Source organism: Malassezia pachydermatis, assembly GCF_001278385.1.
Source record: "Malassezia pachydermatis strain CBS 1879 chromosome Unknown scaffold11, whole genome shotgun sequence".
Classification (NCBI taxonomy): domain Eukaryota; kingdom Fungi; phylum Basidiomycota; class Malasseziomycetes; order Malasseziales; family Malasseziaceae; genus Malassezia; species Malassezia pachydermatis.
Genome location: NW_017253148.1, coordinates 25,759 through 41,467, shown reverse-complemented (window position 1 = coordinate 41,467; position 15,709 = coordinate 25,759). Strand labels below are relative to the sequence as shown.

Here is a 15,709-nt window from a genome sequence, read left to right as displayed (position 1 = left end):
AAGACGATGCCGCCCACAGCTGCCTGGACTGGATAGCTCAGCGCAAAGCCAGGCAGCTGGGAAGCCTCATTGAACGAACGTGGTAAAGTCCCGTCCACGCTGGCAAGTCGATCGCACGCCGCTGCGAGCGCAACGTTTGTGGTAGGGCAGTTAAGTCCAGTCTAAAAAATCCCTCACTTGCATCTCGCCCACAGCCGGAATTGCGACGACAGGGCGCATGTCATTCTACATAGCCTATGGAAAGTATGATTGGCCTGGCCATTATTTCGCCAGACTCATCTCCACATGGGCACCATCGGCGAGATTCCAATACGCAAGCGACTGCCGCAATGTCGCAGGCTTGCCATGGACCCACATCTTCAGCTTCGAGGCACTCACAGAGCGCTGCAAGGCTTCGTTCAGGATACGATCCCGAATTTGGCCGATAGTCGTGGTGAGCGGCAAGCCTGATAATTCAAGGACACGCCCATCGCACAAGGGCGCCATATGGGGGGCATCAGGCACGTGCACATGCAAGGTAATGGGATGAGGGTACATGGCCAACCATTCTTGCTCCGGATACAAGGCGCCTTCATGGGCTGTGGACGGCGACTCGGTCCGCCGCTTGGTCGCAGCGGGCGCCGTCGTAGCACCTTCATCAGCCGCCGCACGCTTCCCGGGAATGTGAGGGCCCAGAGGTGTGGCAGTAGAGGTAGGTTTCTGTCGAAGTTGTGCCAGCTGCTCATCGGTCGACACAGCCTGCTTTCGTGCACGTGCTTCTTGCGCAGCCTTGCTGCTGTTGGCATGACCATCCCATACATGGCGCTCCTTCTCACGGGCCAACTCGCGCTCCTTGGTATCGCGACGTGCCTGTGCTTCTTCGTCTTCACGGGCGCCAAAGATATCAGTGCGTGCACCGGCAAACTGCTTGAGAAAGTGGCTGGGATCGGCACCAGCTGCCACACTGGCCTGCTCCTGCCGACGCTGCTCAATCTTGGCGCGTTCTTCGCGGAACTTGGGATTGAGAAGCTCAATACGAACATGCTCGCTCATCTCGCTCAGCAAGACGGAGTCGCCACATACAGGGCATACGGTGGTCTGTGATGCAGTCTGTGTAGGCCGTGCAGTGCGCCTGTAGTCCTGCCGAATCTTGATAGGACCTTGGGGTATTGGCTTGGAAATAGCAGGGCGTGCTGGTTCAGAGCTAGGCGTGACCGATTCGGATGATGTCGTAGGCTCCTCTTCTTCTGCCTCAGGCGCAGGCGCTTCGGCCGCAGCAGTGGCCAACGCAGCCTCGGCTTGCGCTCGAGCTTCCGCCTGTGCTTTCTCGGCAGCTTGCATCTCGGCCATTTTCTCCTGGGTATGAACCATCGTCTGAAGCTCATGCAACGAACGAGGTGGTGGTAGATCTGCGCGTGCATCATTGCTGGTAATTTCGACAACGCCGACCACGACAAAGTCCTGCCAGTCGATCTCGTCGAACGTCGCTTTGCGTCGCTCTTCTTCCGCCTCTTCTTCCTCACGTCGGTCCTGGTCCCACTTGGTCCACGCAGCGCGTTTTTTCATCGCTGGAAGTAGCTGCATACGTGCGCCGCCAGCACCAGGCCCACGGCGGTGGCTTGCATAGGTGTGTACTTGATCGAGCAGTGCCTGGCTTGGCTGCATTACGCGGCGGTATTGCTCGACTAGCAGGTTAAAGTAGCTGAAAAGGGGATGGCGTGGTTGCAAGAAGGCGAATTGGTGGGACTCGGACTCTTTGGCGAGCAGTCGCGTAGCAAACCCATGACCTTGACGCGCTGTGAAAAGGGCTGTGAGTTTGAGGATTTCCATGTCCACAGCGGCAGTGCTAGGGAACTCAAGCGAGAATTCATGTGGTGGCGGACGCTCAGGCTCGGCGGGCCGCGCACGTTGCGAACGGTCAGCTTGGAGGGCGGCATGCACAGCAGCGGCGGCGCCTGCATCTTTGGTCTCAGTTGCGTCCGGGTTCATTTGCTTCTCCGTTGCTGCACGGATTTGGAGGCGAAAATAGGCATGGTACGCGTCTCCCTGCTGCAAGAATGCAAACTTGGGATTCATGCGCTCCTGCTCACGGATCTTGGCTTCGAACGCCACGCCATTACGCGCGACAAACTCGGCTGTTTTGTCGACAATGGCACGTAAATCTGGCGGCGGATATACGACGCCGCCACTCGGGAACGTGCTTCCATCGACAGTAGAAGTAGATACAAGGCCCAGCTCATCGCTAGCGCCTTGCGATGGCGGTGGGAGGTGCAGCGCGGGCGCCATCCCTGGTATGGAGTGGAGTGGTCGTTTGTCGATGTCGTTAGGCGTAGTCCAAGTGCCACGTGACGCGTGCGAGCAGCATGGAGGTCCTCGTACGCGGCCACAGCGGCGCGAAGGGCGCCAGGCTGGATTGACTCACTTTCTTTGGATTGCTCATGTCGGTGTATCAACTGCAAGTGCATCCGCCGCTTGCGGATGTGCAGGCAGCCCTGGATCCAGCAGATGGCTCGCGAAAGGGTACTATCATGCCTGTGTACTGCAAGGTGCCGTCGGACCTGCTAACGCCTGTCATGGCCTACCTGCGGTTGTCTAAGGGAGCTGAGCTGGGCCGTGAGAGTTTCCTTCTGGAGAGTGTCAAGACAGGTGAACGTATTGACCGGTACAGTTTCTTGGGCGCATTGCCGAAGGATGTTATGCGTACGGGCCCCAATCTGCCCTTGCAAGGGGATCCGTTGAAACACCTAGAAGAACGTATGCGTGGTTACGATTATGTCGCGTTGCCTGAGCTCAACATGTTCACAGGCGGTGCAGTGGGCTACATTAGCTTTGACTGTATCCAGTACTTTGAGCCGAAGACCAAGCGCGAGCTGCGTGATCCGTTTAACGGCATGCCAGAATGTGTCATGATGTTGTGCGATACTGCCGTGATCTTTGACCATGTCTTTCAGAATGTGTACTGCGTTGCGCATGTGCACGTCACAGAAACGTCACATAATGTGCCAAGCTTGTACGAGGAGGCTGTACGGAAGGTCCATGAGCTGTACCACGCCATCCATGAGGACGCAACGCCCTTGCCGAAGCAGGATATTATTACGCCTGGCGAAGAGGCCGTGAGCAATGTCGGCAAGGAAGGGTATGAGCGCTTTGTGACCGAGCTGCGGAAGAACATTCACCGCGGTGAGATTTTCCAGGCGGTACCGTCGCAGCGTCTCTCACGACGTACGAAGCTGCATCCATTCAACTGCTACCGTCATTTGCGCCGCATCAACCCGAGCCCCTACATGTTCTATTTGGACTGTGGTGATGCGCAGATTGTAGGTGCAAGCCCTGAGACACTATGCAAGATCTCCAAGGGCAAGGTAGCGGTGCACGCGATTGCAGGCACGGTGCGGCGAGGCAAGACGCCCGAAGAAGATGAAGCGCTGGGCCAGGAGCTATTAAACTCGGACAAGGACCGTGCTGAACATATTATGCTAGTCGACTTGGCACGCAACGATATCAGCCGCGTTTGCGATCCGACTACGACGCAGGTGGAGACGCTCATGTCGATTGAGAAGTTCAGCCATGTGATTCACTTAACGTCACGCATAACAGGTCAGCTTCGTCCGAACCGTTCGAAATTGGATGCACTCCGCTCGATTTTCCCTGCAGGCACAGTGAGTGGTGCGCCGAAAATTCGCGCGATTGAGCTGGTGACGCAGCTCGAGCAGGAGCGACGTGGTGTTTACGCGGGCGCCGTGGGCCGAATTGATTTTGCCCAGGACGAGTTGGATGTCGCAATTGCTATCCGCACAATGACGTTCAAGGACGGCATGGTCTACCTGCAAGCGGGCGGTGGTATCGTGTACGATAGTGTGAAAGAAGACGAGTACATTGAGACGGTGAATAAGTTGGGCAGCAATGTGCGATGCCTAGCGGAGGCAGAAGGTATGTGAACATATTCATTAACACAGCAGCCGCGTATGCGCAACAGTCGTAATCTATTAAAAAAACAAAGAACACCCCACGTAGTAGTATATTAAGCGTGAGAAAACGGACGTAATGCCCCAGGCTGAAGGGAGGGAGATAGTTTGCTCGCTGCGTATGCGAGATGTTGGCTGCACCATTGCCATAGGCTACGCCATCGTGGGCCGAGGTGCGTATCCCAGGCCGATTGCCAATGTGCCTGTGCAGCACTGTAACTAGACAGTGTTGCGTCATAGTTCGCTACAAGCTCCTGCTTGCTGAATACGGGCATGGATGGGTATACGCCAGCTCGCCGGAGGATACGCTCAAGGAAGAAGTAGGCGAACGAAGATGCGACAATGCATCCTGCAATCAATATCATCAGGAAGTGTTCCTGCAGGTTCATTTTCTGCTGAACGGAGCTGCCGGGTTAGAAAAAGGCAAACGTACTCGGTGAAGTAAATGGGACGCGGTTGGGATAGCAAGTCAATAGGTGTGCCGATATTGTAGTGGACAAGAGTGTCCTGAAGGTCGTACAAGTACGGCTTCCGCTCATGCGAATCCGCAAAGGGACGATACGACGCGTCGAGTTGCGGGTCCACACGCTGCAGTCCGAGGCCGTATCGCAAGTCATACGTCGATGCTGGGAATGCGAGGGGTGTGTGAGGATATGTGGGGACCTCGTGCATCGCCATGGCTGCGTATATGTCCTACCTGAGAGCCCTGTCGCGGTCACCACAACACAGCGACGAAGTCTATCGGTATTTTTATTGGCGTGCAGGCAAGGGGAGGAGAGAAAAAGCGCCGCTTTTAGATTGGCGCTTTTCGTGCATCCAACGCTCATACAACTCCACGTGAAATGCGCCACCACGGAAGCACAGACTGTGAGGCTATAAAGATGTCTACTTTTCCCCGCTCTTGAAAATCTTGCTGAGGTTTTCTGGCGAGATATTCACGCCCAGCTTGCGAATTTCTTCCACGACTGAGTATAAGTATCTAGCCAAAAGAAAAAAAACATACCTTTGGTCGTAGCTTCACGCACTTCCTGCACGGTAGCCAACTTGGCCAGCTGCATCATGCTGGGCTTTTCACCATTCGCCACGTCCACGCCATTCTTCTTGAGAACCTCAACCAGCTTGTTGATGGCAGAAAGAGCGTCTGGCGAATTGCCAACTTTCTCGAAACCTGGTGGCAACGACTGGTCCAAGTCCGGACGCGGGTCTTCCGAGGCGCGCACGGACACCGTCGTCGAGAGCATACGCACGGGCATAGCACGTGCGGAGACGCGCATAGGTACAGAGGAGTTGCGCGTGAGCTGGCGCAGAACTGGCGCACTCATACGGGCCAGCATGATGCGAACGGGAAGTGGGAAAACCTTGATGCGCCCATGCGCAGTGCCTTCCGTAGACCCTGTGGCGTTACGTAAACCAAGTCAGCAACTATTTTCTGGTCCCTGCACGATATCTCTCCCCAAGGCCTTGTGACACACACATTGATATGCGGGGGCCATCGCCCTCTAGAACGTGGCGAGCGCTGGCGCTGGTCCTTAGCTTGAGTTTGTGTATATGGATGGGAAGCACATGGTGGTCAGCCCCGCCACCCATGCCGCCTAGCGCGCCGCCCATGACAATGCGTACCATTCGCCGTCTGCGTGATGTGCGTGGGTTCTTAGAGCGTCGGCAGGCTACTCCTTCTAGATATCATGATGACCTTATGCGCCTGGAGGCTTGGGACGATGTACATGTCATGGCCCCTGATGTATCGAATCGTCATCTGCTCAAAGTCTTGGCACGTATGACGTGCTTGGCGTACTACAAAGATGTGCCGAACACTGTAACAGATGCGCCGGAGTGGCGCTGGTCGTCGAAATTCGGATGGGACGAAGAGGGCTTGCGTGGTCATATCTATGCAACAGAGAATAATGAAACTGTCGTGGTAGCGCTCAAGGGAACCAGTGCGAGTTTCCTGCCGGGCGGCAGTACGGGGCAGCGCGACAAAGACAATGTACGTAGAATGTACACACTCACATCACAGGACAATCTGCTCTTCTCCTGCTGTTGCGCACGTGTAACGCCAGCGTGGAAACCTATTTGCAACTGCTATCACAGTGGTAATCACTGCGATCAGGCCTGTGTGGGCCGTGCTTTGATTGAAAAGTCGCTGTATTACCCCGCCGCCACGGATTTGTACAACAACATATCGTACCTGTACCCCAACAGTCAAGTGTGGGTCACAGGCCACAGTCTGGGCGGAGTGATTGCCAGCTTTCTGGGCGCAACGTTCGGGGTTCCGGCTGTAGCCTTTGAGTCGCCAGGTGATCGCCTCGCTGCCTCGCGTCTGCATTTGCCAATCCCACCGCCTGATATGCCAGACGACGACGCGTACGCACTCGTACCTGTGACGCATGTATACCATACGGCGGATGCGCTTGCGACAGGGCAGTGCGTCGGCCCCACATCGATTTGCAGCCGTACAGGCTTTGCGATGGAGACAAAATGCCACATGGGACAGAGTGTTGTATACGATACAGTGAAGTATCTTGGATGGTCACCAGGCGTCCTACCTCATCGTATTACATATGTCATGTCGGAGCTTCTTTCCGAGGACTGGGACCAGCGCGTACGTCGCGAGAGTGCCGTGCCCTTGCCAGACGACGGCATGTCCCTAGGCGCTGTGCCCACGCCGCAACGTGAATCACTGTGTCAAGGTACGTTGGTCTATGGCAGCTATTGACTCACACACAGACTGCACAAGCTGGATATTTACGTAGTCGACGTTTAGTGGTCCAGCGTAGCCTTGTAGGCCTCCTCGCTCAGGAGCTCCTCCAGCTCGCCCGGCTGCGTGAGCTCGATCTTGGCAAGCCAACCTGCGATTGATTAGTTGTACACAAACATACCCTCCTCCATGGGGCTCTTATTCACGAGCGTCATCTCGTCGTTGAGCTTCTCGTTGGCCTCCGAGATGATACCGCTCACAGGCGAGTAGATATCCGACGCAGCCTTGACCTGGTCTGTTAGTAGGCCTCAACCTTCGTACATACAGACTCAATGGAGCCGATTTGGTCTGTGTGTTAGCCGCATTTTATGAGCAAGATACGTACCACCCTTGGACACTTCCAGTCCTGGAGCAGGAAGCTCAAGGTACACAACGTCGCCCAGGCTGTTCTGGGCGTGGTCCGTGATGCCCAGCACACCCTTGTTGGTCTCATCGTCGAAACGGATCCACTCGTGCTCAGCCGTATACAGCGTCTTGATAGCAGCCGACACCGACGACGTCTGGAACGAACGGATCGGAGCAACGCGAGCAGGAGTGGCGCGCACAGCAGCACGCAGCGACGAGAAACAGGCCGTACGGAGAGGAGCAGCAATCATGATTGTGGGGGTACGGCGTCTGGGATGCCAGGCGCCGAGCAGGCGCATGCCGGGTCCGATCCACTGTCGGCCGAAACACATACGCACTTACCATAAGAGGCTCTTACCATAAGAGGCGGCGCGTGTTATTCTCGATGTTCATGGGCGTGCTGTCGTACAGTTCTACTCGATTTCTATAGGATCATCGCGTGAGCCAGTAGCATTGGCCATAGGTGGGGTATATGTGTCTTCGTCATCACTATCAAGCACCACAATCACATTGCGTTGAGCTTCGGCCTGCTGCGTCTCAGCCAGCACTTCCTCCACGTCATGCTGCGAGGCGGAAGCACATGTCTGTGCATCACGAATACGCTGCATAGCTGCCTGGAAATGTGAGACAAATAGAAACATACCTCGGCCGCAAGTTCCCGGAGTGATTTTGAAGAAGGAGGGACTGAGCCACCTAGGCGCGTAGGTGTCGAGCCAGCGCGACGCGCCTCCGCTGACGCAGCTGCTAGCTCACGTTGGGTATACATGTAGTTTGGACGTGCCATGCCGCCTAGACGTATACCAGGAGAGCTGAATCCTAGGCCAGGCCAGTATCCTAGCCGCTGTGCTTCCTCGTACTCCTCCGTGAGGGCCCGTAGGGTCTTATAAAAGGTCTCATCGTGAGGGCCGCGCACATTATGACTGTTGTCAGAACTAAGGATACATACGCTAGTTCATGAAGCATGCTAATCCCAGTTAGTGAGAAAATACATACGTTCCCATGATCTCATCGCGCGATAAAAATTCCAAAGGATTGTCACTATGACGTAGTCGCAAGCAAATCTTCTGCCCTTGGTTGTAGTTTAAACCCAAAAGTCGAACACTGCGTGGATACATCTCGGCCAAGATAGGCAGTCCTACATCGTTGTCAGGCGAGGAGAGTACATACGCCAGCCATGCTTCTGCATGAGTCCTTTCACATTCTGTCCCACTTCTTTCAGTAATGCGATCGCACGCTCCGACTGTGGTTTACGTAGAGCAACATACTTCTGGATCACACCGTCTGGATGATGCTCATCTACCAGAGCCGTAGCAGGCCAACGCCCTCGCCCCCGCACGGGCATGCTGTCTTCATATCCCAACGGATGAAGAAGTGACACTTCCAGATCGGCCGAACCTCCACAAAGCGTCAGTCGCGACGACGCGCGACGCGTGTCGTTAGAGAGCCGCCGCCATGGCACGACCTCGACGCAGTGCTGCCCAGGCTGCCCAGGTAGCGCTAGGTACGTGATGCAGTGGATTCATATCTAACAACAGCGCGGGATGATAGTGAGTCCGACTCGGATTTGTCTCCGCCACCGTCACCTCCGCGACCAGCGCCAAAGCGAGGACGACCAGCCGCGCCTGTCGATGCCATCGAATCAGACTCGTCTCTCTCCGAACTGTCAGAGGAAGAAGAGGCACAGCCTGCAGCAAAGCGTGTGCGACAGGTCAAGTCAGCTGTAGATGTAACGACTTTGGGGGACAATGAAATCTTTCAGGCTGTCATGCAAGCGAACAACCTGGACGACGCGGCGGAAAACTGGATTGTAGGGTTCCAGTCAGACTCAGGAGAGGCGTTATCTCAGCTCCTTACCTTTCTATTACGTCTTTGTGGATGTGGTGAGAGCGTTTCTCGAGAAGAGGCTCTCGATCGTGAGAATATGGATACAATATTGGAGCGCTTGCAAACCGAAGTGGCACAACACGCATCAGCGCAATACCCTATTGTCTCACGAAATAAGACCATGAAAGGAATTAGGAGGAGTACTCGTGAATTTTTGGACAAGCTCTTTTCCGGTGCGTCCGAAGCTGATATGTTGGGCGACGAGGATTTCCTCGAGACCTGGCTGCAATGGCTTATTGGAATGTCGGTATCGTCTCTTCGGTCATTCCGACACACAGCTACTGTGGTAGCTCTGTGGACAGTCGGTGCATTGTCATACCAGCTGGAGCAAGTGCGTGAGCACTATGATGTGGCTGTGAAGCAGCGGGATGCTGAGGCCAAGCGAGATGGTGGTAATCGGACACGTTTGGCTCACACGGCTGAGCGAATGGAGCAACTGGATGCATTGCGTGACTCCCTTGATGCACACTTGAATGAGCTGCAGATGCAAGTATTCGATCCACGATCGCGGGATTTCGATGCTGCCATTCGACTCGATTGTATGGAGTGCCTCGGTCAGTGGATGACGTCGTATCCTTCTCAGTACCTGCAAGACTTTTATTTCCGGCATATTGGCTCGGCCCTACAAGATCCTGATGTGCATGTGCGTCTATCTACGCTTAAGACAGTACAAGCTATCTGCAAGCCGGTAAATGCTATTCAGCTTGTTCCCTTGGCAGAGGCACAGAAGAAACGGATGGTTGATATCGCCCTGTACGATGTAAATCTATCAGTTCGAACGACAGCCTTCTCCGCGTTGGAATCCTTGAACAAGCAAGACATGCTCAGCAACGAAGACCGAGCTGCACTTGCTGTGCATATCTTTGACAAGGAGGCGCCCATCCGTAAAGCAGCTGCTTCCTTCCTTGTTGGACTATTGGAGACCGACGTAGCTCACAGCAGTGACGTCCCTGAATCCATGGCTCATGTCTATGGTCTACTGTGTCTCCTAGCAAAGTATGATCAGCAGTTGAAACAGCATGATACGGTGCCGTTGGATGCCAATGACTTTGATTTGGTCAAGCCAAAGCTGGGCCGTATTCATGTGGCTATGGAGGCCCTGTGGGACGCGACAGAGTTTGTCCATCCATGGCAATCCTATATCGATCTTCTCCATGACGAGTCTGCGCCAGAATTAGATGCAGCGCAGGAGGCCATTGCTGTGGAAATGCTGGCTTCTGTGATGCAAATTCTACAGGCACGTCATGAACAGGACAGCGAGTCGCTTGAATGGGAAGCGTACAGCACAAGTATGATTGATGCTCTTCCGAAACTGTTGGCTAAGTACGCAGGTGATGCTGCACGCATATCCGATCTGCTTCTCATTATCCCGGCTATGGACCTCGACGTGTACCATGAGACTCGCAATGAACAGGCATGGGACTCTTTATGGGACGATGTTTGCGGGCATTTCATGCGACATGTGGATGCTTCGCTATTGCAGCATGCCGCTGATGCATTGCGCCTTTTCTTGATATCCCCCACAGACACAAGTGTGAATGGTGCGAAACTGCTTGCACTGCAAGAGACTGTGCTAAACAAGCTGCAGGATACGTTGTACCAACGGCAAGTCGATGCTACTGTCTTTACGGAAGACGATGTGCACAATCTGCATGCAAGTTTGGCACGGCTTCACGCTCTATTAAAGGTCGTTGATGTGCATACCCTGTTAGATGATGACCTTTGGGACCAGGTAATGGCTCTAGCACGCCGTGGCCGCTTGAACTACCCGCAAGAAAAACAGGTACGTGTGTGTTTTACTTACCTTAGTTTGTGCGATTGGCATTGCAATCTCTAGCGCTTAGTATCATGTGGGCTACGAAGGCTCTTTTGAAAGACGACGATCAGGCTACGCCCATGGAAAAACTCCTTCATCGACGAGATGCATTGCTTGATATGGCAACGTCTTATTTGGACGTAGGCTCACATGTGCAATCCACATCATGGCAAGTGGTCGTCATGCTGTATACACTGTTCTTCACTATGCACGGCAAAGATGCTACAGAGAACGAGCATGCTATGCATCTAGTATGCCCAAGGGAAATCCAGCAGCGCTGTGCTTCCGTTTTTGCGTCAGAAATGCACGCTCTCATTCCTGCCTTCCACGAAAATGCTACGTCAAATGCCTCACGCAAGACGACAATTGCCATGTTAGAGCCATCTCTGTTATCTCTTCACTTATACTTATGCTCGATGACGTCGACATTTGTGGCCGCACTCCAAGTGGGAGCGTTCTCGGTCTCACATGCATCTGCCATGCTCCAGTACTATGCTCAATTTGGCCATGATTATGACACCATGTGCCACGAGGTGATCTCTGTCCTTCGAGATGATGCTTTGCATTCTGAACGGGATTGGCTCGTTGCGGAAACAATTGTGGAAACATTAAAAGGCAGCTTTGCTGTATTTTCACTGTACGGAGACGATGTGATGGAGGCGCACTATATTGCACTTGCTCGACAGTTGGCCAATGCTACCATGGTTCGAGGGCCAGGCTTCACAGTTCTCGAGTCATTGAATGGAAGCGCAATGGTAACACTCCATGTGGCTGCTATCCAGCAATTCATTCAATACATGCAAGACTCAGATAACGACGAGAAAACCCCAGTGTTCTTCAAGGGGTTATCTCAACTCCTCACCACGTTGAAGCCAGCGGATGCCATGACAGTGCACTCGACGATGCATCAACGCCTTGCCGCCGCTCAAATTGAGCCAGTCTCAGGTGCAAAGGCATGGGATGCTTTTTTTTCATATGACAAACGTCTACTCAATGTGGCGGCCAAGGATGACAGTATCGTCAAAGAGGCGCAGCACTATAGCGCAGCATAAAATTGTCTTGAATCTATATATATACTATGAGCCAGTGCCAGTGCTGCCGAGACCAAACGAAGAGAATGTAGGACGAAGCAAGGACAGAATGCTTTGTTCAACACGGTTAAACTGTGAATCTTCCGTCGATTCCGTTTTTTGCTTGTCTTCCTCTTCCTTGCGAAGAGCAGCGTCAATTTCAGGGAATGCGCTGCGACGACGGAACTCAATACGCGCAGAGTTATTACCACTCGCGATCTTATCCATTATTTCTGGCAGCTCATCATCATTGTAGTACACAATCTGAACAGGAAGCCCTTGATCATTGAGTTCAATGATGGGTGACGAGGAGCGCTTTGGCAGCGTAGGTGCAGTGGGTTCTGGAGGGCTGGATGGTAAAGCCGTTGTGGCTGTGCTTGGATGGCCCGAAACCAGCTCAGGCTGTTCCAGGTCCTCAGTGCTGCTAAGCGATCGCTCGTCATCATGGAGCTTTTCCAGCATCCGGGCGGAATTGCTGGATAGAGCCAGTGGTTCAATGGGCACAAACTCTGTCTTGGCAGCACGGGCTTCAGTGAACAAAGTTCGGTTATCTTGTTCAGTGGCAAGAGACGTGATTGATGTGTTATTGTTCACAGGCGCTGCTTCTCGTTGTGACAACATACTCAGATCACTCATACGTTTTGCCAAAGGCTCGGCTTCGCTGTACACACTAGAGCGATCATTCAGACCAGCCACGACTAATAAACGTCAGCACACAAAAACTACAACATACCTTGCCAAATAGGGTTAATTGTGCTGCCTACGCGCGGCATTGAATTCATATCACGCTGTGGCGGAACATCCGAGTAGAGAGTAGTTATAGGTCGTGAACCCATATGTATTTCTTTGAAGTTGTCTGCCACAGGTTTGCGGGGGCTGCGCGTGTCATCGTCTCGAGACTTCGAGAAATAAATATCGTATACACTAGTATCGTGCGATTTGCGGGAGTGATTTCCGCCACGGACAGTGGCATCACTACCACTGCGAGCCAAATCCACTTCGACCTTACTCACTGGTTCGCCCATGGGACTAACTAGTTGTAGGGGTGAAGTATGAGTCACGTGTGAATCATTCTCCTGTGGGAAAGCAATGACCTCACCAATACGCGATTCACGCATGCTTGTCGATGCCAGCGATGCGTGATCAGTCGAATAATGGGATGGAAGGTGACCCAGTAAAGCTGACATGGAATCGTCGGCGCCCATATAAGGCTGAGACCCCATAGCTTGAACTAGGTCATCAGGCACACCACTGAAGGATGAGTTTGAAGTAGCCACTGTCGCATGGGAGTACACGGGCGCAGGCCCGGCAGTTTGTACGGAGTCGCCTGTCGTAGCCACGCCAACATAGGAGTCTGGGGTCATACGAGGGTCTGACGTGCTGTGGTGAGAGTCCGATGGAGCAGGTGTTGGCTTTTCTGCGACGTTATTTGCTTCGCCTAGATTCCAGAACGAGCCGTTATCGATGTTCAGTTCGTTCAAAAGCAATCGAGGAGGCCCATTGGTGACAGGAGGAGAGGCTGGTGGCTTGGTAGGTGTGTTTGGTGAGGTAGTCCAAACAGGTGTATGCGCTCCCCGAGGCGAGGGCGTTTGGTGTGATATAGTGGGGGACGAAGCCGAGTATTTCGCACTTGGCATAGGAGACGGAGGTGCATTGGCTGCTGTTGCGAAAGAAAGGTCAGATGCATTGTCTGCCATATATGCCATTGTAGGAACAGATGCAGCTGGGTCAGCCTTACTGAGTTGCGAAGGGGGCTTACTCGGGGTAGAGTGCAAGCCATTTTCCAAAGTAAAGCTTCCATTAGGTGATCGGATAGTGCTAGTGTCGCCGAGCTTCGCACCATACCTTGTCGTATTGGTAGACGAATGGGACGTTCGTTCAGACATGCGAGAGGCCTTCGATGTGCTGTCCTGACTGTGTGTCGAGATACGTGGCTGGGCTTCTAGCTGTGGACTAGTGGGAAGAGGACTTCCACGAGGTTCTGTCATAGCCTGAGGAACAGCGACACGGTCATAGCTTAGAGGCTTCTGCATGCTTGCTTGATATGGCGATACTGGCTTGGTGGACGGAAGTGGTAGCGGTGGAAGAGGTGGTGAGGTATTGGTCACACCCTTCTGTGGTAACGTATTACTCTGGGGGAGGTTTACCAAATCAATGGTATTGTCGAGGTTTTGTGTAGTAGATACAAGGTGAGGATTAGAAATAGCACGTTTTAATGTCTTCTTCGACCGACGACGGGACAAGGACTTGGTCCAGCGAAGACCTGATGGAGACTCCGTCCGACCGATCGTTTTATTCGGTTTCAGTGCTTCGGTTAGCAATTGCGTCTTTTGAATAGCGTCGTCATGTGCCCCACCCGTAGAATCCATCGTCACCGAAGACTCAGGGTTGGGCGATCCAAGCTGAGACGATGCAAAACTATCATTCCTAAGCGAGACAGCCGACATGCTTCGCGAACCCACGTCATCAACACGGTGGTTTTGGTACTGTGTGGGAAAACGTGGAGGAATCCTTCCATAATAGTGCGAAGGTGTTGAGACAGGCGTTACAACAGATCCCGTTGGAGTAGCCTGGGGCGAAGGACGAGGAGACTGTAGCTTGTACTTTTGAATATCTCCAATGATGGAAAAGTATAACTCTTCCAACGCAGTATACATCCGGTTGATCGTCTCCTTTTGCATCGACATAGTCTCTGAACGGGGGGAGCGTAGATCAGGGTTTGTGAGGTCCACATAACTACTAGACTCGCCCAGTACGGTCTTGACAATTTGCTCAACACCTCGTTTTAAATTTTGCTGGAATATAGTGAGATCCCACGTATCATTGCTCATATTATACGCCCCAAAGCCATCGGTCCCACCACGTCCGTAAATGGTGTCATACCCAGAGCTGACATGATCTAAATGTTGTTGAAGCCTTTGCATAACAGCGTATTCCTCCTGTACGGAAAGATATGAGTGGGACTGACTTTGATTTAAGCCATCGAATTTCGACGTCCGTTGAGCCTGCAGAGCAGTTTGAATGGTAGGCAACGAGATCTCGGAACCGTCAGGGGCCAGCAGGATTGCTGCGAGACCACGGTATAGGCTAAAATGCATGGCTATGCAATCTTGAACTCACTTCTGGAAAGAAACAGTAAACAAACACAAGATAGGACAGCCGAAAAGCGAAAACAAATGATAAAAATAATAAAATGACGTAGCCTCTCAGCACCAGCGACGACGCAATGATACCGACAGTGATGGCGCGATGGTCACACTTAAGCGATGGCACTGAATTAAGCGCTAATAAAGAGCGATAAAGCAACCAATAGATATCCTAGAACAAATGCTTACGTCATGCTATGTAATCATTCAAAAAAGTAAAACAAATGAGATAAAAATTAAAAAGATGATTATGAATCATTATATCTATTTTTAATACCGCATATCACTGAACAAAAATTGTATTTTAAGAAAAATAAATGTAATTTAATAAATTTACATTAATTTAAATAAATAAAAAGAAATATAATAAGTAAAAACCATAATTTAAGTACAACTTCTTTTATATACTTTATATAGACATTTTAATACGTTAAATAAATAAAGAAAACATTACTCGGATCAATGTAAGGAAATTTTAACGTAATATGCAATTGTGATTTTACGTTTATATAAATATTATTTTGATTATGATTTTGATATTTCTAATTGTATTATTAAAATAATTATAATATTAGAATTCTGTTTTCGCGTATTTTACATGTTCATTTATTGTATCGTATTTCACGAATAAATATAATTTTCTATTGCATTTATGATTATCTTTTCAAAAAGATTTTTATGTGGAGGTGTTGTTGTCTTTTGTGGAGGTATGTGGAGGTTGTACGTCGCGTCACTGTTGTTGACTT

General features: G+C 51.9%; 9 protein-coding genes across 9 annotated transcripts; 3 read left to right on the top strand and 6 right to left on the bottom strand.

Moving 5' to 3' along the window:
* Positions 1-261: 261 nt before the first annotated feature.
* Positions 262-2,265, bottom strand: Malapachy_2829 (pre-mrna splicing factor; the record flags this gene model as incomplete). The annotated part of the gene is made up of 1 exon (XM_018137315.1): positions 262-2,265. One exon carries the CDS (start codon positions 2,263-2,265, stop codon positions 262-264), a length of 2,004 nt encoding a protein of 667 aa, XP_017990126.1.
* Positions 2,266-2,417: 152 nt separating this feature from the next.
* Positions 2,418-3,961, top strand: Malapachy_2809 (anthranilate synthase component; the record flags this gene model as incomplete). The annotated part of the gene is made up of 2 exons (XM_018137295.1): positions 2,418-3,909; positions 3,939-3,961. 2 exons carry the CDS (start codon positions 2,418-2,420, stop codon positions 3,959-3,961), a joined length of 1,515 nt encoding a protein of 504 aa, XP_017990223.1.
* A 39-nt stretch (positions 3,962-4,000) lies between these two features.
* Positions 4,001-4,622, bottom strand: Malapachy_2851 (hypothetical protein; the record flags this gene model as incomplete). Its single annotated transcript, XM_018137337.1, has 2 exons — positions 4,001-4,349; positions 4,378-4,622. 2 exons carry the CDS (start codon positions 4,620-4,622, stop codon positions 4,001-4,003), a joined length of 594 nt encoding a protein of 197 aa, XP_017990196.1.
* Positions 4,623-4,829: 207 nt separating this feature from the next.
* On the bottom strand, positions 4,830-5,278 carry Malapachy_2852 (hypothetical protein; the record flags this gene model as incomplete). The annotated part of the gene is made up of 2 exons (XM_018137338.1): positions 4,830-4,909; positions 4,948-5,278. 2 exons carry the CDS (start codon positions 5,276-5,278, stop codon positions 4,830-4,832), a joined length of 411 nt encoding a protein of 136 aa, XP_017990191.1.
* A 251-nt stretch (positions 5,279-5,529) lies between these two features.
* Malapachy_2818 (alpha beta-hydrolase) lies at positions 5,530-6,697 on the top strand (the record flags this gene model as incomplete). The annotated part of the gene is made up of 3 exons (XM_018137304.1): positions 5,530-5,931; positions 5,962-6,634; positions 6,672-6,697. 3 exons carry the CDS (start codon positions 5,530-5,532, stop codon positions 6,695-6,697), a joined length of 1,101 nt encoding a protein of 366 aa, XP_017990134.1.
* Positions 6,698-6,704: 7 nt separating this feature from the next.
* On the bottom strand, positions 6,705-7,298 carry Malapachy_2793 (glycine dehydrogenase; the record flags this gene model as incomplete). The annotated part of the gene is made up of 4 exons (XM_018137279.1): positions 6,705-6,793; positions 6,824-6,932; positions 6,968-6,990; positions 7,028-7,298. The coding sequence occupies 4 exons, from the start codon at positions 7,296-7,298 to the stop codon at positions 6,705-6,707; spliced, it is 492 nt and encodes a 163-aa protein (XP_017990209.1).
* A 162-nt stretch (positions 7,299-7,460) lies between these two features.
* Malapachy_2843 (hypothetical protein) lies at positions 7,461-8,389 on the bottom strand (the record flags this gene model as incomplete). The annotated part of the gene is made up of 5 exons (XM_018137329.1): positions 7,461-7,661; positions 7,691-7,967; positions 7,994-8,011; positions 8,041-8,182; positions 8,215-8,389. The coding sequence occupies 5 exons, from the start codon at positions 8,387-8,389 to the stop codon at positions 7,461-7,463; spliced, it is 813 nt and encodes a 270-aa protein (XP_017990188.1).
* Positions 8,390-8,499: 110 nt separating this feature from the next.
* On the top strand, positions 8,500-11,799 carry Malapachy_2855 (nuclear cohesin complex subunit; the record flags this gene model as incomplete). The annotated part of the gene is made up of 3 exons (XM_018137341.1): positions 8,500-8,548; positions 8,583-10,714; positions 10,741-11,799. 3 exons carry the CDS (start codon positions 8,500-8,502, stop codon positions 11,797-11,799), a joined length of 3,240 nt encoding a protein of 1,079 aa, XP_017990187.1.
* Positions 11,800-11,823: 24 nt separating this feature from the next.
* On the bottom strand, positions 11,824-14,264 carry Malapachy_2828 (hypothetical protein; the record flags this gene model as incomplete). The annotated part of the gene is made up of 2 exons (XM_018137314.1): positions 11,824-12,515; positions 12,551-14,264. The coding sequence occupies 2 exons, from the start codon at positions 14,262-14,264 to the stop codon at positions 11,824-11,826; spliced, it is 2,406 nt and encodes an 801-aa protein (XP_017990127.1).
* Between the last annotated feature and the right edge of the window lie 1,445 nt (positions 14,265-15,709).